The following is a 22180-nucleotide window of genomic DNA, read 5'->3' as shown; positions in this document are numbered from 1 at the left end:
TCGTAGCGCCACAAATATTAACCTTGCATGAAGCCGGGATACACTTACATAGAATACACTTACAAAGAAATACACAATCCATGCGTTATACATTTCATGTCTGCCCCCAACTGACATGGTTTCTTTTCCACCAAATCTTATACTATAGACTTGAGAACATATTATCATTATTTTACCGATCCCATTATACTTTTGCAGAATTACTCTTTAAAAACTACGTTTTCTGACTGCAAGTGACTTGTGGACTTCCTAACAGAGGGATAAATATGCTGCATAAATGTAGATCATTCCATCTCCACCAGAGTCCTAGAGATGCCCATCTAGCTGCACAGTGGGAGCACCTGCACTGTGCATCTGCAGCAGTACATGGTGGCAACTCTCCACAAACATCTCAAAGACAATTAGGATGGCAGATGAATGCTGTCTTAGTTAACAGTGCTCGCCACCCACATATGAATTACAAACATGGTTAAATGCAATTCTGAGAAAGCAAGTCGGGACCAGGTACAAATTTTAGCCGTGAGCAGTTGAACTGTTGCCAGTGACTCAAAGGCTGCAGCAGCTAGAGTGCTGAATTATCCAACAATGTGCATGGTGGGCTCTCGCTGCATCACGTGACACTGGTCATTGCCAGACAGGTTTGCTGCAGTGCTGTGCAGCGTAGGCTTGATGTGGTATTAAGACTAATCTGAAAAGGCCTCAGATATGGGAGGAGGGTTTAAGGATGCACCTTGCGATAAACACAAGTAAGGTGGATGTTTAACTGAGCTCCTTAACCATCCGGATTCTCCAGCCAGGAAAAACAGTTTCTCAGCATCTACCCTTAAGCCTTTACATTTTACACATTGCAAGGAGATATAATATTGCTGCTCTATACAAACTATATTGCTCAAGCTGTTGCCTGGCTTTCATTTATGATATTCCCAATTACGTGTCCACAGCCTTCACCTGACTGTCTTGGCACAGAGTTATTGGCTAATTAAGGAGCAGACCCATTGACCCATTCACACTAGATTTATTTTATATTTTATTATATCCAGTTTTCATGAGAAATAATGCAGCATGCTCGATTTATGGACAATAGAGTACATTTTGTTCTCTGCATTATAGTAATTCAGACCATCATATTTTTACACCACAAAGGACTGAAATGTATTCAACATCTCGTAGGTTATCCTGTATGATTCCCAGCACTACACCAGCCTGGGACCCTCAGTACAACATCCCATCACACTTGATGTCAATACAATTGTACCAATTGCACCAAGATGTCGATAGAGTTTACATGTTACTATGCCTGAGCATAATAACACGAAGATCTATTTCAATTTATTTACATTACACGCAGATTCATACTGATTTATGCCAGTTCACTCTGACACTGACCACACTAAGCGAGTCAATATATGTTACAGAAGAATACAGTGATCTTAATATTTTTCCTGCAAAATGGGGGCAGGGATGCAAGTTGCGTTATGGAGAAGCAGTGGTTGGCAGCTGATGCTGAGGCCATTAATGGGTTTGCTGAGAAACCAAGGAGAAGCACCTTGCCTCAACTGGCCCAGAAACAGCACTGGAATTCCTCACCTGTCCGCACCACACTCCAGCCATGATGACCATTAAACCCGTTTAAAACGCAGGTGAGTAGGTCAAGCAGCATCTGTGGAGGGAATGAACTAGTGACATTTTGCTTGTTTTGTTTTGCTCAAGATTCCAGCATCTGCAGTTCCTTGTATCTGCCTCCAACCTGTGATTAGGTTGAAAAGAAAAAGGATCCTTGAAGCACAGTGACTGACTCTATTAAACTGGAGCTGGTGAGTTGCAACAAGGCTCCCATCCAATACATGCCCACATTTCCTCCATTCACATTGATCTTCTTCTTGCGTATGGCGTGCACAGCCTAAAGTTGTAGGACAACTTGTTCTATTTGATCTTATGCGTGCATGCCAGGTTGATTGCATTCGTTGAAACAGGGCAGACCACGTGAAGGTTCCAATCTCCCACCCCAATTCACATAGATGATTTATCTATGTTAAATTCTCTTTTTACAGTAAGTGACAATAAAAATCTGGAAATGGTGTAAATCTAAAATAAAAACAGAAAATGCTGGTAATACTCAGCAAGTCAGGCTGCATCTGCGAGAAGAGAAACAGAGTCAACATTACAGATGGACCCTTCATCAGAACTGAAACAGAACTGAAACTTTCGCCTTTTTAATTCCGATGATGTTTCTCTTCCCACAGATGCAGCACAACCTGCTCAGTATTTCTATTTTTCTGTTTGCAGTAGATTTATGCATATATATGTACGGTCCCTTTATGACATTAAGCATCTGAATCACTCTTTAGTCATTTCTGCAAACAATGGTTTGTGTGCTTAAGGATTCTTTTCCGCTTACAATAAAATGATTAAACGTTGAGTAGTCTCATGACAAATTATTACCTTGGCATATGCCTCTGCAGTGGAAATTCAATTCCACATCCTCGTGGCATTGGGAAGCTACTCAAGGTTATTTCTGAGCTGTCAGCCTCTGTTGGTTTTGCAGTTGATGTGTTTGATCATAATACTATAGTTGGTGCCCAGGTACTGAACCCTTTAAACCCATCTGTGCTGTTCGGAGAGAGCAGAGGCAGATCCCTGACAGGGTGAAATTTCCATGGTCGCAGATCTGCCTCTTTGATTCTGTCATTGATCAATGTGTGTAAACATTATCCGTCCCTGCACTGCCTCAGTCATAACCTCTCGCAATTAATATTCTTTCCCTATTGTGCTAGAGACAGTGCTTTCTGTCATTAAGGCAACTTACAGACAAAGAGCACAAGCTATATCTTCACTGGTTTCATTGAAGAGCGGGTACTGGTTCACATTATGATCTTCTGCAAAACATTAATTTCTACACCTACAGAACAGAAATGGGTATATGCAACGATTCTTCTATATATTGACTACAAATTACAGATTTCTACAACAAACCCACTGACTCCCATGGCTATCTGGACTACACTTCTTCCCACCCTGCTTCCGGTAAGGACTCTATCCCAATTGCGCCGTCTACGCCGCATCTGCACCCAGGATGAGGTGTTCCAAACCAGGGCATCGGAGATGTCCTCATTCTTTAGGGAATGGAGGTTCCCCTCTTCGACTATAGATGAGGCTCTCATCAGGGTCTCTTCTATATCCAGTAGCTCTGCTCTCACCCCCCCCCCCCCCATCCCCCCACTCATAACAAGGGGAGAGTCCCCCTTGTCCTCACCTTCCACCCTACCAACCGTCACATACAACAGATAATCCTCCAACGTTTTCGCCACATCCAATGGGATCCCACCACTGGCCACATCTTCCCATCTCCTCCCCTTTCGCCTTTCCGCAGAGACCGCTCCCTCCATAACTCCCTGGTCAATTCGTCCCTTTCCACCCAAACCACCCCCTCCCCTGGTACTTTCCCTTGCAACTGCAAGAAATGCTACACTTGTCGTTTTACCTCCCCCCTTGACTCCATTCAAGGACCCAAGCAGTCTTTATAGGCGAGGCAGAGGTTCACCTGCACCTCCATCAACCTCATCTATTGCATCCGCTGTTCTAGGTGTCAACTGCTCTACATCGGTGAGACCAAGCGCAGGCTTGGCGATTGCTTCGCCCAACACTTCCTCGCATTAATCAACCTGATCTCCCGGTGACTCAGAACTTCAACTCCCCCTCCCATTCCGAATCAGACCTTTCTGTCCTGGGCCTCTTCCATGGCCAGAATGAGTCCCACTGCAAATTGGAGGAGCAGCACCTCATATTTCGCTTGGGTAGTTTACACCCCAGTGGTATGAACATTGACTTCTCTAGTTTCTGGTAGTCCTTACTTTCTCCCTCCTTCCCCTTCCCTTCCATACTCTCCCACAGCCCTGTCTCAGCCTCTTCCTTTCTCCTTCCCGCCCGCCCCCCACCCCCACATCAGTCTGAAGAAGGGTCTCGACCCGAAACGTCACCTATTCCTTCGCTCCATAGATGCTGCCTCACCCACTGAGTTTCTCCAGCATTTTTGTCTACCTTCTACATATTGAGATCACAAGTAAAATCCACTATTCACGCATGCACACATACATCATATGAGCATTATGAAATAACAATTCAATCAGCTAGTACCAGGAGACATGTGAAAATAGACACACTCTTTTGAAATTATTGAGGCATTTAAGTATTTCAATGTTGCTTGAGGTGTGTGTGCGTAGATAAAGTACAGTATCCTTTATTGTCATTCAAACTTGTTAGTTTGAACGAAATTAAATACCTTGCAGTCATAACAGAGAATAAAATAACAGAACACACAATGAACACAGTTTAACATCCACCACAGTGAGTACCAGCCACCTCTTCACTGTGATGGAAGGCAAAAGTCTTAAAGTCCTTGTCTCTTCCTTCCTTGTTCTCCCTCTGCGTTGAGGCGATTCAGGCTTTCGATGTTGGGCCCCCCGCCGCACTTCCAAGCTCCGCGAATGGGCCAGTTCAAACTGCACGGCCCTGGGGCGGACGAAGCTGCCACCCTCCAGTCGAGCGGACGAAGCTGTTGTTGCGGGTGCTCCGGAGAATCGGTCACCAACCTGGGACCTGCGAGCTCCCGATGTTGTCGTCCACTGGACCCGCGGCCAAAGCCTCTGAAGCTCCGAAGTCGGGCCGCTGCCGCAGTGCCACCACAGCCCCGAAGTCAGCCAGCTTCGCGATGGTGAGTCCTGGCTCTGCCTGCGGAGCCTCGAGGTCGGTTCCAGTTGGAGGCCGCCAGCTCCGCGATTAGGCCTCAGCGCAGACGGAGGCGGATTCAGGGGGATACGACAAAGAAAAGGTCGCATCCCCCCGAAGAAAGAGACTAAAACAAGTTTCCCCCGCCCCCCACACATACACAACTAAAATTAAACTAAAACATACGTCCAACAAGACAAAAAACACGACAAAAAAAAAGAGAAAGACAGACGGACTACAGGCGAGCCGCAGCTGCTTTGGCAGTGCCACCACTTCCGGATGGGGAAGGGGGCTGTTACAAATATTAATTGCAGAATGGACATGATAACCTTATTATTAGCAATGTGAAGCAAAGAACTTCGAAGTAGGTCGAGACCATATCTTGGAATCTGAAGCTATACAACTTGCCACAAACAAAGGATTTTTTTGATGAGTTCTTCAATGAAGCCAGAGTACTAACAGAATTTTGGATAAATCGGTGCCACTTGTGACTAGTATAATAAATAATTTCAGGAAGATTACTGTACTCATCCTCCCAATTATTTTCGATCGGCAGTAGAAAGGCTCCTGCTTTTTGAAAGTCAGGCAGAATGGATTACGGTCAGAAACAGGAGCTACTGACAAAGGAACGAGACTCCCTCAAATTAAACGGTGAATGTTATGGGATCAAACTGCAGTGAGAGGTACAAAGTCTGAAAAGCGAACAAGTGGACGAGGTTACAATGCAGATTTTTTTTTTTTTAAAGCATTCTCAGAAAAATGAGCCAATAATCCTAGAAGCATTTGAAGGAACAGTCCAGACATCTGGGTGTTTGCAGCAGTCGGTAATGACTGCAGTTATTTTTATAGCTTATTCCAGAAGATAGGAATCAATTATTCAGTGAAGTACAGAGTTAAAGAATGGGGAAAGAAGTGGGCGACTTTATATCTTCATGAGAGTTTAGATCTCAAGGAACTGGAGTTACTATCATGCAGAAAGATAAAGGAAGTGCAAGTCTTACTCAGTTTAACACAGGACTAATTGAGACTGCTGCACACTCTCTGGAAGAATCAAAACAGTCATGGGAGGTGGCTTGTACTGACAAGGCAGAAATGTATTGCTCATCCTCATTTAGTCTGCTTTGCCAGAAGCACTGTGCTTATGATATGCTAATGCACAGAACCACTGGGCATGTACAGAGATGCCCGGCAACAGGCCAGGATTTTTGATATCCCTGGTGCAAAATTCTCTCATGCACAAGGGCCCTTCATGGCATGAGCTTCAAACCAGAGAATGAAGAGCTATTTGAACATCATTTGGGATGTCCATTCTACCTGGACCAAGCCAAGTCTGACGAGTCTTTCTTCGGCCTTTAACCTTAATCCATGCCCCACCTTGCAGTAAAAGTTGCCAGAATCAGATCAAACGCTCTATTCTCTCCAGACAGCAAGTGCCCACTCCCTATCATTGATCCTACTCTCCTCAATGAATGTTATCTTCCAAATACCACTCTGTGACCTATCATTTCCCAATTAACCCTCAGATCAGCATCCCCTTCATCCCTCAAACCCCACCACCTACCCACGTGATCCACTCCTCAGCACAATGCCTTTAGAATCTCCAAAATGGCAGAAGATAGTGGGGAAGAGTATATTTTGCCTTGCACAGCAACTTAAGGTGCCAATAAAAAGGTTAATCTGCCAGTTGCTGCTGAATGATTTTGGTTTGTGGACCCGATTTGGTCATTCATGACATACAACGATGAAACGAGGAGATGGTTAAACAAAAGTGATATCATGGCTTACTTCAATCCACACAAGATTCTTTAGGAACATCTTAATTGAGATAATAATCAAACTACCAAAAAGAGGCCAGTTCATTGGCTATATTTAAGAGGGAGTTAGATGTGGCCCTTGTGGCTAAAGGGATCAGGCGGATGGAGAGAAGGCAGGTACAGGATACTGAGTTGGATGATCAGCCATGATCATATTGAATGGTGGTGCAGGCTCGAAGGGCCGAATGGCCTACTCCTGCACCTATTTTCTATGTTTCTATGTTTCTATGTGCATTTTAATCTTGTTTATTACAGATTCTGGTTAGAGCAACTATGACTTGTTTCTTTGACATCAAATAAACTAAATAGAAATAATTTCCAGAGATCTCTTTAGTTAATAGTTAATATTAATTGATAAACACTGTCACAAAAGCTAAATACATGTACGTTTAACTCATTACTATAACTTGGGCGTAATGCAGAGCAAAATTTGATACAAAGACAAGAAACATGTTTGGATGAGGCCCTAACGCATGGTTAAAATAATGGGTTTTTAGCGAGCACAGTAGATGCAAAGAGGTGGAGAGATCTACTAAGGGAATTTCATAGTTTTGGGCCTTAGCCATGAATATTGTGACTGTCAGTGATAGAGCATTTATTGTTTCTGTGGGTTTCCTTTGAGCTGTCGCGGGAATGATGATCCCAGACTGAGATAGAGCTTAACCAATACATCTTCATTTAAAGGATTAACTAAGACCGTGTTGGACGACATGAAACGATCCCGTTCTTAAAAGGAAACATAATATACAGATGGAGGCCACAGAATGATTTAACATAGTAATTAGAATTTTAAAATTAAAGCATTATCAAGCAGTTTGCCAATGTAGGCAAAGGTGTCAGAAGGAGGGCTGAGGTAAATGAAGCTACACTGCTACAAATGAAACAATTGCTGGTGCTGTTTAACAAAGCTGGTGCTATAATAAATACCTGTCAGCACCTGCATTATAATAAAGGGTGATGAGCAAGCAGGGGTTGGTGTAAGTAGGTGTTGGGCATTGAAGTTTTAAGCGTGGTCGTTTGTTTCATTACAACCCCAGTTGCAACTCAGTGTGGAGGCTCACTGCTGTTACATTCAGCTTTTGTTTCTTTTCTGGGCTACATCAGGCCCACCCACAAATTTTATGCTGAGAGGATAAAATCTGTGCAAACCATATGTCGTTGTCAAGGACAAGGCATTTTTTTTCACTTTAAGAAAAGTTTCAACAAAATAGGCTCCCACTGCAATATCATTCATATTTCTGACATTTTGATATTATGCTGCAAGTAGCAATAACCTTTTGCACAGTTTATGTTGTATGTGCTTCCATGCCGACATTCAATCTTCAAATGTTCCATTGCGGTAGCAATGGAGGTGTTACCCCATTTACAGTGAAGGTCATTGCAAGGATTCTCCTCAACTGCCTCCATTCAGTGGTGAAAAATATTGTTCTCTGCATTGCAGGTTTTCATCCATCCAGGCAAAGACATAACTGTCTCTAAACATCAACTCCAAGAATTGCAATGGGCAACATCAATGATCGTACAGAATCTTTATTGGTCATTTAATAGTTTTAGATTCCTTCAAATGAAGGGGATTACATCAAATTGTGTTCCTTTTCCAATTCAACTACTCTCAGAAAATTTGTTTTCATCCCAAGTTTGCTACAGGATGGTATGCCACCTGCGATCTTAACCAAAAGATCCATAAAAGGCCCAATTTCAATGTACACTGGAGTCTTTTGCTAGACTGTGCAAACATTTCTCTAGGATGTTCTTGCTGCAGTACCTCCACTCACTTCCAATCTTACTGCTGCAGTGGAGCTAATCTAGAGGACAAATTGAAAACTATACAACTAATGACACCCCCGCTTCATGACGCAGGTCACACCAATCTCAGTCACTGAGTACCAATATTATTTTTCTTTTTGTTCAGCAAACCCACGGGTGGCTTGCTTCCACTCTGGCGTTCTGAGGGGGGTCAAATAAGGTCAATGAGAGGACCCCAGAGGCAGGTGGCAGCCGACAGGACATGCAGATAGGTGGTTTGTAGTGTGCTCTTTCCAGGACATCTGTGTGCTTCCAATGCATGACTTCAAGGTTATCAATATGTTCATGTAAGCTCCTTCTCCATGTTGAACGGTCATGGCCCAGAAAGTTCAAGGAGTCGGTGGGATTGTTGGATTTCTTCAAGGAAGCTTTGAGCACTTTTAAATCTATTTCTCTGTCCAATTGGAATGGGCTGGTGAGTTTTGTGCCAGACATACGAATGACATGGCCTGCGCAACATGCCTGGCTGAGTGTAATAGATCCTCAGCACAAAGGTGAGAACAAGTGTATTTGAAGGATTTTGCAGTGACAATCTTGGTGCTGTTTATCCAATATCTTACGATGCCTGCTACAGGTAGCCCCTACATCCACGTGTTAGACTCACGTAGGAAGCAGGGATCACTGCAGCCCAATAAGACCATATTTTTTTGGGTAGGTCCGAACATCTTCAAATACCCTTTTACTCAATCATTCAGAGACTGTGTAAGTAGATTTAAGACCTGGTGCATTTCATTACCAATGCCAACAGGTGGGGAAGTATTCTATTTTTTCCAGGTTGTTATTGTGAACCATTATTGTTGGAGGCAGTGTGGCACAGAGGGAGGAGGGGATGGGGGTAGGAGGAAGGGAGACATGGGTAGAGAACCTTGGTTAAGTGCAAGGTCCATTCTCTCATTTGCTTCCGTGAACATCAATGTTTTGGACCTCGGCCAAAATTCAAGGTTGTAAAAATTCAAGTGTCGTTTCTCTACTGCAGCTCAACTACTATCATTCAGGTGACCGATAGGTTTAGGAGTGTAGTCACTGCAGGGGTGAAGAATTTTGCATTCGTTTTGAAGGTTAGTCTCATCCCCATGGTGTTTTTTTGGGAGGCGAGGCACAATGTTACAGTTACAAAGATCCTAAAAAAGTTTTGGAAAATAATGCAGCCTTGTTCGACACCAAACTTCACTGAGAATTGTTATGTTGAGAATCCATTGATTGATATCAGGACTTACACACCATCAAAAAGCAAATGTAACATGGAGCTAAATTTGAGGCAGATTTTCCTCAGTTCCTCCCCAATTGATGGAGACAAATGTCTTGGTGTGGTCGAGGAAGATCAGCTGGTGTTGCCCCCTGTATTTTACCTTTAGAATTGTCACACAATGAAGATCCACTGTAAATGCAGATAGACTGATCCAGTGAGAAGCTGGGAAGCAGTGGTTGAGGAAGACCCGAGCAATGGCTTTCCCTGTGGCAGATACCCAGGAAACCTTTCTACAGATACCACAATCAGACCGATCTCCTTTCTGGGTTGGTCAGCATTACAGCACATGAGGTCCACTGGGGAATGTATGTCCCCCAAGTGTGGACAGATACCTCATGCTACAAAAAAACTTACATTGTGCAACTTCCACTCCACAACATGAAGCTCTGGCCTTCACAAAAAAAAAAAGATCCCCTATCCCTGCTTCTCCTGCAGAATGCTAGTCCCCAATGAAAGGTCTCGATCGAAGACCATGAGAAACATGGACCTCTTCCCATCAGGGGTCATCAAAAGGCATATTTCAGTGAAAAAAAGACATTGATGATGAAAGTCACCATTATTTTCAGATCATTGGCATACTCATACCATTAAAGAAAAGATTACTTGAAGATGAAGACCTCAAAATGAAGCAAACGCCATGCTCTACTGGTTAACAACGATCTGTTTCCATGAATGCTTCTGTGACATGCAAAGCACCGGAGACATTCCACCAATGCTGTCCCAACAAAATCTTCCAAATGCACTGGCATGAGATGCAAACCATTCTCAGTATCCATGACAGACCAACATTTCCAGTGTTGAGTCTCAAATGACATACAGACAGCACTGATGGGCAGGCCTGTGAATTCAAGATGTCCTCAAAGCCTCTTTGGAAAAATGTGGCATCCACACTAACCAGGGGAAATCGGTGTTTCATGACTGGTCATAATGAGGACGGGGCATTTGTTAGGAATTTGCAAGAGTCTGTATATTAATGGTGGACTACGTTGCTTCTCAGCATACTCACAATCTAATCAAAAACATCCTGCCCCGCCTTGGGCCTCAGTCAACTCAGAGGCCACATGATGCAGTGGAAGCAAATCATTTCCAACTCTAAGGGATTGCCTGAAATGAAGAATTCATAAACATCTTAGGTTGCAATGGTGAAATGAAGTCTCAGAACTTTTGCAGATTAGAACTGATTCATGAAAGAAAAATTATGATACGTTTATGAAGAAGGATAAGCAGTCATTAAAATGCACTAATACCAAGATTCCAGAAGGATAATAATTGAAATAATCATGTTTCCAAGTCTGCATGTTCATCTCCTGCCATGCTTGGTTGCAGCTTTATGCTGCACCTTGGCTTAATCCCAATAGCTAGTTACACCAGCTTCTCCATGTATTGTCACTTCTCCGTGGATTGTCACCTTGTCGTGGTGAACAAGCTTGTGTGGACCTGAGATCCTGAGAGCGACGCCGTCTGGAGCAATGCTCCTGGTAGGGCCACCCGTAGCGGTAAGGTCGAGGGGGAGGTCTCTGACAAAGAGCAATCCAACCAAGACCTCAACTGTGGAACAGGCGGAGGATGATGGCTGACCTTAGTGGAGCGTCACAACGGCTGGGAAGGCGGATGAAGGCTGCAGCAGAAAAGGGTCTCCGGTCATCTTGGACTCCACGCCTCTGGATCCTGACCCAGATTTGTCAAGGACCGTGGGGTGGCTGTCTGTGTATCAGTCTCCCCACGTTAAACAAAGTCACGTACAGGCGCCCTCCATCTAGGAAATAGCACCCTGGAGACACCCATGGTCAGCCATGACTGAAGGGGGCCTAAGAAGAGTTGCACCAGTCAGCCAGAAGGTCTTGTTAATTATTACAGAATTCCTCCTCATAGGCTCCAAAGCCACTCAGCAAAATCAATAACCCCACTCTCACCATCGACGGCACCACTGTCTCCCCATCTCCCCAGGCCCGCAACCTTGGCGTGATCTTTGATTCCACCCTCTCCCTTGAGCCTCACATCCGCCATGTCATTAAAACCTCCTTCTTTCATCTCCGCAACTTCGCCAAACTCAGACCCTCTCTCACACCTCCCGCTGCTGAAAGACTCATCCATGCCTTCATCTCCTCCCGACTGGACTACTGCAACTCACTTCTCCTTGGCATCAGCTCCACCTACATCAACCGACTCCAACTGGTCCAGAACGCAGCCGCCTGACTCATTACACACACCAAATCCTGGCATCACATCACTCCAGTCCTCAAACAACTTCACTGGCTTCCCATCTCCCACCGGATCAACTACAAAATCCTGATCCTCACCTACAAAACCCTCCACCATCTGCCCCCCCCCATATCTCACTGACCTCCTCTCCCCCTACCAACCCTCACTGTCCCTCAGATCCACATCAGCCGGTCTCCTCTCCATCCACAAGTCCAACCTCCGCAGTTTTGGGGACAGAGCCTTCTCCAGGGCAGCTCCCAGGCTCTGGAACTCCCTCCCCCAACTGATCCGCAATTCTGTGTCCCTCACCTTCTTCCAGTCCCGCCTCAAGACCCATCTCTTCACCTCTGCCTATCCTTAGCCCCACGTCCCCCTCCCTTCTCATCTGTGCATTAATTGCCTCATATTGTGTTTTGTATTGAATTCTGTCTTTACTTTGTGTACTAGTCATGTCTCTACTATTTATTTCATTCCCCTTACATGTTTTTCCTCTACCTGCTAAATTTTTGTAAGGTGTCCTTGAGACTCTTGAAAGGCGCCCATAAATAAAATTTATTATTATTATTATTACCACCAGGATAGGTCGTAAATCAGGATTTTGACCCCTCCACAGCATTGTATTGTAATAGTTACAGTACAGTTGAATGAATAATGGCAATCACAGTTGAAAACGGTAGGAAGCCCTATTTTATAGGGCAAGACGTGGAGCATATTTGCAAGAGTTAAAGGTCAAGAGGACGTCAGTCGTTTGGATATCGACGATCTACTGATTTCGTAATTGTTGAAGAAATAGTGTCCAACTCCAAGAAATTAGTTGGTGAGGCCCAACTAAAGAGTTCAACTAAAATGACCTCCAAGGAGGAAACAAATTCTGTGAAATTAAATGCTAATGAAACCTGAACAAAATGCTAAGAAGGAGTTGCCAATGACACAGGGTATGGGCGAGCACATAGGGGTTATGGGCGAGCAGGGTATCACAACTATTCACTAGGATATCAGGTTTTGCACAGTGCTGAAAATACGACAAAAAATAAGGAAAGGAACTGTACATTCAATTTATGATCATTTTAATTGCCATCCATTTGGGAATCCTGGAGTAATCCATTTTAAGGACTTCTTGCCTGTTTCACAAACCAACTATATATTCACTTTCAAGTAAAAGTATAATGAGATTCCTTATGCTTAATTTGATTTGGTATAATGGCCAATCACACACAGTTGGGGCCACATAAATCAGGTTGCAGTGAATATGATTTACTTTGGGTATTCAAAGCTTATCAAGGCAGCGTTGAACTAGATTTTGAGTACAACATCCACAGAGAATGTAATCATTAGAGCGAGAGAATGAGTTCACTTTCTTTTAAAAAAATATTGGCTTTATAGAGCTATGAATTTAACTTCTCTTAAATTGCAATGATGAAAACTAATAAGGGGCGCCATCCTGTACGGGTATGGCTGCCCAGCCTGCAGCTGTCCGTTTTTTCATCTCTATTTTAAATTTTTAGTTAGTTGAGTTTTTGTTTTCGGAGTTCTAGCCTTTTTTATGTGGGGGTGGGGGAAGGGGGAAACTGGTTTTCATGGTCCCAACCTGGTCAGAGAGGCGGCTTTTCTCCGGGCTGCACCGTCGACCCGTCCTCACGTCCTACCAGCGGACCTTGAGTGGCGTTTCCTGAGGGGACCGCCCAGAACCTCAGCTTTGGCGGTGGTGCAGCGCTGGAGCGCTATCGTGGAGCGGAGTGGGCGATGCCTTGCCCGGGTCGCCACGCTGGAGCTCCGGAATGCTGAGACCGCAGGTGAACATCGCGGAGCTGCGGGACTGTGGAGCGGCCAGCTGCGGCGCTGACTTTAACAGCGGGAGCCTGGGATCTCTCGCCGAGATCGCCAGTGGTGGAGCTCCATCCAGCGCAGCCTTTTGGCTTCGGAAGCCGCGGTCTCCGGTAAGGAAGCGGCCGTTCCAGGCATCCCAAGCCGCTGAGAGGGTTCTCCTGACGCCGGAGCATCATCACCCGGCGAAGAAGGGCCTGTAACATCGGGCCCCGTAGCGGCGACTTTGGAGGCCTCAATAGGCCCGACTATGGGTGGACATGGGGATGGGGACTGGACTTTGTGCCTTCCCTCACAGTGGGAACCATTGTGGGGGGATGTTTTTAATGTTTATTGTTAAATTCTTTAATGTTGTGTCTTATCTTTATCTGTGTGCTGCATGGCAAGTCAAATTTCACTACACCAATTGGTGTATGTGATAATAAATGTCCTTTGTATCCTTTGTAATGGTGAACAATTAGCCTCGAGTGTCTCATGTGATCAGCAGGAACAAGTTAACGGAAGTCAGGTGACTCACGTCTTATTACTTGGGAATATAAATCCATGGGTCCAGCTAAAATCACAATTTAATACAATATCCTGGGGTGTATATCTTTATCAGCAAGGAACTTTGGTGAGATAAGGGCAATGATGACAGGATCGCATAAATTGATTAAATAGAGATTCTATGGGATGTCTGGTGGGGCATGTGATATGTTAGAGTGGTAATATGTAGAAGATGATTGGAATCCATGGTGACCACATCTGCAGTAAGCATCTGTGGCCCGAGAGACTGGCAAGGTTTTTTTTAAGGAGTCTGAGCTTCAGTAACTGCAACGCATCAGAACGTGAAGGTGAGAGGTGGGAGAGAGATAGTTATTGGATAAGTTATTCCAAGACTCAGTCACACCTCTTGGATTAAGTCCTACAGAATGAATCAATCACGAGCATAGCACAGCATGATGAAGAGCGAGGCGGAAAAGAGAATAGAAAAGCAGTGAAATAAGGCCCCTCCATCCTTGCTTAATTCCAAACTAAGATGAGGTTCTTGCAGCCTGTGAGGATGAGAGCAGGGTACATGAGCAAACCAGCCAAAGCTTTGTGGTATAGGGGTCCATTCATGGTCGGGGAGTGAAAAGGAATGTAGTGGTAATAAGAGACAACAAATTCATGGGGTCAATACTGTACTCTCCAGCTGTAAGCACACATCCTGAATGCTACATTGCATAACCAGCACCAGCATGAAGTACATATCTTGAAAGAACTTATAGAATGGAAAAGACTCCGTGGTCATTGCCGTATCTATAGCATTGCTTCCCTCGTGTACTAAGGCGATGCTCCTGAGGAGTATAAAAGCAGAACTAAAAATCTGCTTTGAATGGTCACTATATTTTGAGACTGTGACCCCTAATTGTAGACAGTCCAGCCATGGAAAACATTAACTCTGCATCTACCCTTCCAAACCTCTTAGGAATTCAGTATATTTCAATGACCTCATTCTTCTGCACTTGAGTTTCAGCCCAGTCTGTTTAATCTCTCTGACAAACGGTATTTGACCTGAAACACTTGCTCTGCTTCTTTTTCCCTACGTAGTCTGACCTACTGAGTGCTTCAGGGGTTAATCATTTTTGTCTGCTTAATCTTTGCTCCTGCAATTGACATGCCATTCGAGGAAACATTCACTTCACCTCCTCTATCCTAAAGGGTAGTGAATCTTTGTAAGTGGGGTACCGATATTGCCGGCAACTGATTAAAAAACAACACACCACCCTTCCCCCTCCCCAAAAAAAGAGAAAGACTGGGCAAGAAAAAGAAAACTAGTTGCACTGTGTCCAACACCTCAATTAATCCAGATGGGGCACTCAATCAGAACAAGAAGGAACTCAGGCTGAAAAAAAAAGGTGGATTGATTTGTCACCTCAGTGGTCATTCTCTTCCTTGCCCATGCAAGCTCCTCCTCATCGTTACAGCCTCCTTATATCACCCTACTTACTGAGACTACAAATACATCCATCACCACAACTGATACCACCTCTTCCTCCATGTAGGTAAAAAAAAGACACAAAATGCTGGAGTAACTCAGCGGGACAGAAAGCCATCCCTGGAGAGGAATAGGTGACGTTTTGGGTTGAGACAGTCTGACGGGTCTCGACCCGAATCATTAGCCATTCCTTTTCTCCAGAGATACTGCCTGTCCCTCCGAGTTATTCCAGCATTTTGGGTCTATCTTCTGTGTAAACCAGCATCTGCAGTTCCATTCTACACAACAAAAGAAATTGTTCCATCACCTCTATGAATTTGGTAGATAAAACAGGTATTACATTATCTAAAACAGGATATTAAGATTCAAATCACTCAATCTAAAATGGCTCCCACAATTAAACATTTTCAAACAAAACTAGTTGCATGGGTGCGTGAGTACTGAAGGCTTCATAAACCTGCAGACCTGTCCAGCTAAATACATTCCATTGTAGAGGAACAGTAACAGCAGTAACATTATTTCCTGGATTTGCGTTGTGCCTGAAAAATGTTTGGTTAAGTGCAATTTTGTGAATCACGAAGACAGTGCAAAATCCATTATGTGCATTTTAATACAATGTATTCGCATTAGAGATTGAGATATTATTTATTACGAAAGAGCTTTGATTATCAGACATGTATCCCCCCAAGACAATAGCATTAATAACAAATTTGTTAATCAAACATTCATAAATGAAAGAGTCACTGCTCAGCCTCATGAGGGAATGCAATTTTGATGAGAATCAAATAGATTAATATTTTGGCAAACAAACAGTAATAAAATTGACCAAAAAAATTAGTGAAATCTAGCCAGTGATTAAATAATACTTCCTTCCTACACAAGTAATACTTAAGTGGGCAAGGAATTAAGGTTTTACCACTGTTTTCACTGCAGGAAGCATTAATGTACATTTATGAGCAATTCAAATGGGGTTTCTAGCCAACGCTTCTTAACAACAGATGTGCTTGTGGTTTAGAAAAATGAAAATGAAAAATAGCCAACAGTTTTCCCAAAATGGTTTAAACTAATCACAATTAAAATACTATCCTGGCACAATATTCTTTTTGCAAACCTTCTTTATGAGTTAGATGCTTGAAAATAATCAATGGGAGACAGGCACCTACCGTTTTCTTTAATAATTAAAGAACTGCAAAGAGGAAGAAAACATCAACCTTTCTGAAAGGATAGGCAACATTTTTAATCCTTTAGAACATGTTGACTCTTGGGTATAAATCGTAGACAGTTTTGCCTTGGAGCCACTTGAACGCAGATGAGACAATTTCAGATCAGCTCAGAACAACCAAATACTTTGAGAATGCATTAAGACAGAAGAAAGAAGACTCTTGCCTTAGGCTTGTTATCCTAATCCTGGTGCACCCAATTAATTGGAGTAAATCAGATGGATTCAAATGGAAAATTGTGAAGTATTTCATCATGATAGATCTACACTCAGCTCGTATTAGGCACAGCACCTGTGAATGGGAATGTTTGGTGCTGTGCTCAAACTAGACTATCAAATGTCCTAATACTAATCTGGAGATTCAAACACCTGCTGTTGGTATTTCACAAAGCATTAAAACAATTGCTAGGAAATTGTGTAAATATGTTGATATAGGTATAATTCGTGCCCGATAAGATAAAATTACTTATTTGCTTTTCTTTTGCTTATTTCTTCCACTAGAATGAGTGTCTTTGCCTTCTTCACTCTTACTGTCGTCTTCCTACTGGAAAGAACTGTAATTGAGATCTTTAAGGGAAGCAGGAAAGTATGCAAGGTAGGAGAACAGAAAAATTTAACTAAAATAATTTGTTCTCATCTCAACACTAAATGGATGTCCCCCTCATCAACTTCATACGTGTCTCTGTGCCAAATCCCAATTATCAGTATTTCTGCATATTCAGAATAGGGCAAGCATTATTTTGGGAGAATTGTTTGATTGTTGCAGAGAGTCCAACCCCAAGGAAGCAGAGGCAGTAGACACGAGATGTGAACGCCAGATTTTGCACTCCACATGCAGCACCATCATCTCAACTTACAGCAAACAGACTTCACCATTAGTCTGCAGACCCTTTGCTTGTACCTTGATTGCTCTCTGGATTCTGTTGTCTCTTTGTACCTTAGCCTGTTCAGCCTTGCCAAAGGCTGTTAATTAAAGCCCGTTAACAAGACCGCATCATCACTTGGCTGCAGCACTTGGATACGATCCTTTTCCATTTACAAATAAGCTAACAAAATTAAACATCATTATGATATCAAACTAACTTTGGCAAAACAAGGTGGTAAAATTCCTCTGACACCCACTACAATCTGGACTTCTTTACCATGAAGCATTTCTGAAATAAAATACATAACTTTTATTAAACAATTAGATTATAGAATTATATTCTCCATAAGTTTTAATAACTTGCCTTTTTTAATTGTTGTTTAGGAAGAGAGAAAATAGCAGTCATGTTTTCATGAATAATGTTTATTTTGAAATAAAAAAGCTTTTTGATGTACCAGGGCTTCTCATACTCATGAGAACACAGTAGAACATTTGGAACAGTCAGTCCCATTCTTCTGCTTTCTGCAAATAACCCTGAAAGTTTATTTCGCTTGTTCCTATTCAATTTCCATTTGAAATCATTTGATAGTGTCTCCTCCTACTACATTCATAATCAGACCCCTTCAGGACATTACTGCTGACTTCTCAGAGAAGTTCTTCCCCACATTCCCCCCTCTATCTCTTGATCAAAACTTTATATCTGCGCCTTTTTGTTCAGGTAACAACAACGTTCTCCATTTTATCGAAATTGGTCATAATCTTGTACATTCTTATTGAATCTCCCTGCAGCCTCTTTTGTTTCAAAGGTAACAACCTCAGCTCCTCCAACACAAGCTTGCAACTAAAATCCTTCAATTCTGGAATATTCTCACTCTTTCAAACCTTCACCGCCACCTTAAAGGTAACCAGAAATGGATGCAAAATGCAAGGTTCAACATCGCTTGGTATTCAGTGATTTTGGTATTCAGTGATTCTATACCTAAAATCCCACCCAGTTTTCCAAGTGCTCCCTATTTATTCTGAAAGATGTGTTCATATAAATTACCAGGTTTGTCTAATTCCCCAACCTTTTCAGACTTTACTGCTACATCTATACTGCCCATTCTGGTAGTTTACATGCTGTTGAAGTTCATTGTTACGTCCTTACTTGAACACCTCCAAGTTTGAGCACCTCCTAACCTGTGCTTGCTTATTTAGTTCCCCAACAAGATAGAAAGCCATCTAGCTATTGGGCAGTGTTAGCTGAGGAATATTACAGAACTAGTACTACTGTTATCAGTTTTGGTGCGAGCCAGCCAGTCCCAATGACAATATCCAACCGTCTGAGAACTCTTTACTGTAAATCACTAACAATCTCACCTGCTCAAAAAACTCATCCATGAAGTGGTCCCTGTCCACGTTAACGCTGACTTCATCATCATCATCGCTGTCCTTTGCCTGTGAAATAATGAATAATAGTTACAGCACAAATCAGAAATATGGCCTCAAAACCCAAGTAACAGTGTCCTGAACATCACTGTTAATCTTAATGTTTAAATAAACAATACACCACAAATAATTTATTTCAGAAGAAATGCAATCAGCAAAAGACCTCGAAATAGGAAGGGTGACCTTTTCATTGGAGTCTGAGCTCATCCATTCCGGTTTTTAAGGATGCATTTCCATAAAACTGAGATTTTAAAACAAAATAGCAGAAATGATAAAAGGGCGAGATCATGTTGAAGAATTTAAACAGCAGCCATGTTTATTCCCCTGTTGAAGCCAGAAATAAGATTGCAGTCAGTATATATTCCCTTCCATCTCGGTCAATTCTCAATGCGGAAATTTCAGGCCCACAAGCACATCAACGGAAGATGAACAAGCAGGGAGGCACTGAGAATGTTGACCGTTTGTTGGAAGCTCACACAAGTCCAGCAAGGTTGGTGGAAGGGGCATGCTACCTCACAATGAAGGAATCAGCAGATTGAACAGCAGGGAAAGAAATTGTTGATGGTTCAGGTCGAGATTCTGCATCAAGGGAAAAGGCCAATATGAAGAGGAAGGCGTGATGAGACAAGAGGCAGAGGCAAGGCTAGGTAAAAATATAGTTGAAGAGCAGGAGACCAGTAGAAACCACAAAGAGAGAGCAGTGAGAAAGGGTCCCACAGAACTCCCGGGGGGGGGGGAATTTTTTTTCAAGCTCAACATACATTGAAGTGACTTTGCAACGGTGTCACGAAACGGGAACACAACAGAACTCAGATGCTGGAATCTGAAGCAACAATCAATCAACTCGAAAAGTCAACAATTCCTTCCACCCCCTCACATAACGTGATGAGCATTTGACGACACTGGGCCAGTTCTCGCTGGAGTTCAGAAGAATGAAGGGAGACCTCATTGAAACATACCAAACAGTGAAAGGCTTGGATGTGGAGAGGATGTTTCCACTAGTGGGAGAGTCTAGGACTAGAGGTCATAGCCTCAGATTTAAAGGACATTCCTTTAGGAAGGCGATGAGGTGGAATTTATTTAGTCAAAGGGCAGTGAATCTGTGGAATTATTTGCCACAGAAGGCAGTGGAGGCCAAGTCAATGGATATTTTTAAGGCAGAGATAGATAGATTCCTGATTAGTGCGGGTGTCAGGGTTATGGGGAGAAGGCAGGAGAATGGGGTTAGGAAGGAGAGATAGATCAACCATGATTGAATAGTGGAGTAGACTTGATGGGCCGAATAGCCTAATTCTGCTCCTATCACTTATGACCTTATCACCTCACAGATGTTGCTCGATCTGCTTAGTTCCTCCAGCAGATTGTTTGTTGCACCTGATTGCAACATCTGCAGTATCCTTTACCACCATGCCACCTCACAATCTGTCTACCTGCCGCTTCTGTCAAGCACCTACACCTCCAGAGTCTGCAGGTCCCACATTAGCTACATCAGTCACCTCAGAACTTGCATAACTTAGTTAAAGCAAGTCATCCTCAATCTTGAGGGACTCTCCCTGGAAGGAGAGGTTACCAAGGAGCTCCAATAAATCTGTTGTAAAAGTTTTTCTTGGTCACAGGTTCAAGATGAACACACACAAAGGCTGACATGTGACAGTGATTCTACCTCTTGCCATTAAATTACATAGATAACAGGATTATAACAAAGTGCACAGTCATTTGAAAGGTTAATTACTGGGAAAGGACAGAGCAACACTGACAACTTTATTTGATGTTATTAACAAAATAAAGCATTGAATGTGCAGAATTTTCTGTATGAACCGGATAAAATGCACTTGGCAGATATTTTAGCCTACTGCAGTGGCTCAGTTTTAAGGACAGAATTGTTAATCAATGCCACATAAATAGGCATGCGAGCTTGATATTGATGAAATGCTTGAGGTCTCTGAACATTGCCACAGCAATGAAGCTTGGAGGAAAGATCCGAAGAAATATGTCCCTGCCAGAATTCAGATGAGTCAACAGAGAGGTCAAATTAAGATTCTAATCAGGAGTTACTGACCCAGACAGCGAGAACACCTGAATTATTGGTAAAGGGAAAGGTCATTGTTGAGGTAGACAGAGGGATTCTGAAACTGTAATCCATGACTGCAGTCCAGTAGGAAGCACATATTGGCAGACAAAACCCACCTCCACACATTTTGAGAAACAAAGAACTGCAGATGCTGGTTAATACACCAAATGACACAAAGTGCTGGAGCAACTCAGCAGGTCAGGCAACATGTATAGGAAGGAACTGCAGATGTTGGTTTACACTGAAGCTGGACACAAAATGCTGGAGTAACGCAGTGGGTCAGGCAACATCCCTGCAGAAAAGGAATAGGTGATGTTTTGGGTCAAGACCCTTCTTCAGACTCGGTGATGTTTTGGGTTGAGACCCTTCTTCATTCTGAGTCTCTATAAGGACATCAACCCAAAACGTCACCTATCTACGTTCTCCAAAGATGCTGCCTGACCTGCTGAGTTACACCAGCACTTTGTGTCCATCCATTTTTGCCAAGGTTTAATCATTTTTTGCGTGACACAAATGCACAGGTGAAGACTTTGCATTGTGTACAATGAGTTAAAATGGATTAATGGTGCTGCAAATTTATAAAAATAGGCCCCTTTATAAAGGCTATTTTCGACATTGTCAGGGGCCCTAATTACACACAATGTCATTAGGCAGACCACATCATATGTGGTCTTACCAGACTCCCAAAGCATTAATCTATTCTTAGCTATGACATGGGAACAAATTTTCAGGTTAATAGAGGAAAAGATTAATGAATACGCTCAAAACTTCCATGAACAAAATTGCAATATCCCCACTGACTCCTAGAAATCTCTGGCCCATGATCATCCAATGTGGAGAAGCGGCATTCAGGGTGGCTGTGCTTCAGAGAAACCCCCAGCTCACAGATTAGCCACCCACCTACCCTGTCGACACTGCTTGCGACCAACATGCATATTTGCTCACTTAAATCTCGTGTGGTGGAGTATGTAGGTCCCACGTTGACCTCGTCAGGGGCTATGTGAACAGCGGTAAAGT

At 43.1% G+C, this 22180-nt stretch overlaps 1 protein-coding gene across 3 annotated transcripts in view; it reads right to left on the bottom strand.

Moving 5' to 3' along the window:
* Positions 1 to 22180, bottom strand: part of LOC116989013 (syntaxin-1A) — a 199711-nt gene that overhangs the window by 153307 nt on the left and 24224 nt on the right. For all 3 annotated transcript variants that reach the window (XM_033046126.1, XM_033046128.1, XM_033046127.1), the window contains exon 2: positions 19024 to 19101. In XM_033046126.1, the coding sequence (XP_032902017.1) occupies positions 19024 to 19101 (78 nt within the window). The remainder of the gene's footprint in view (positions 1 to 19023; positions 19102 to 22180) is intronic.

This window comes from Amblyraja radiata, chromosome 28, assembly GCF_010909765.2.
Source record: "Amblyraja radiata isolate CabotCenter1 chromosome 28, sAmbRad1.1.pri, whole genome shotgun sequence".
Taxonomy (NCBI): Eukaryota; Metazoa; Chordata; class Chondrichthyes; order Rajiformes; family Rajidae; genus Amblyraja; species Amblyraja radiata.
Note: the sequence above shows the minus strand (reverse complement) of the source record. Positions and strands in the feature narration are given on the sequence as shown.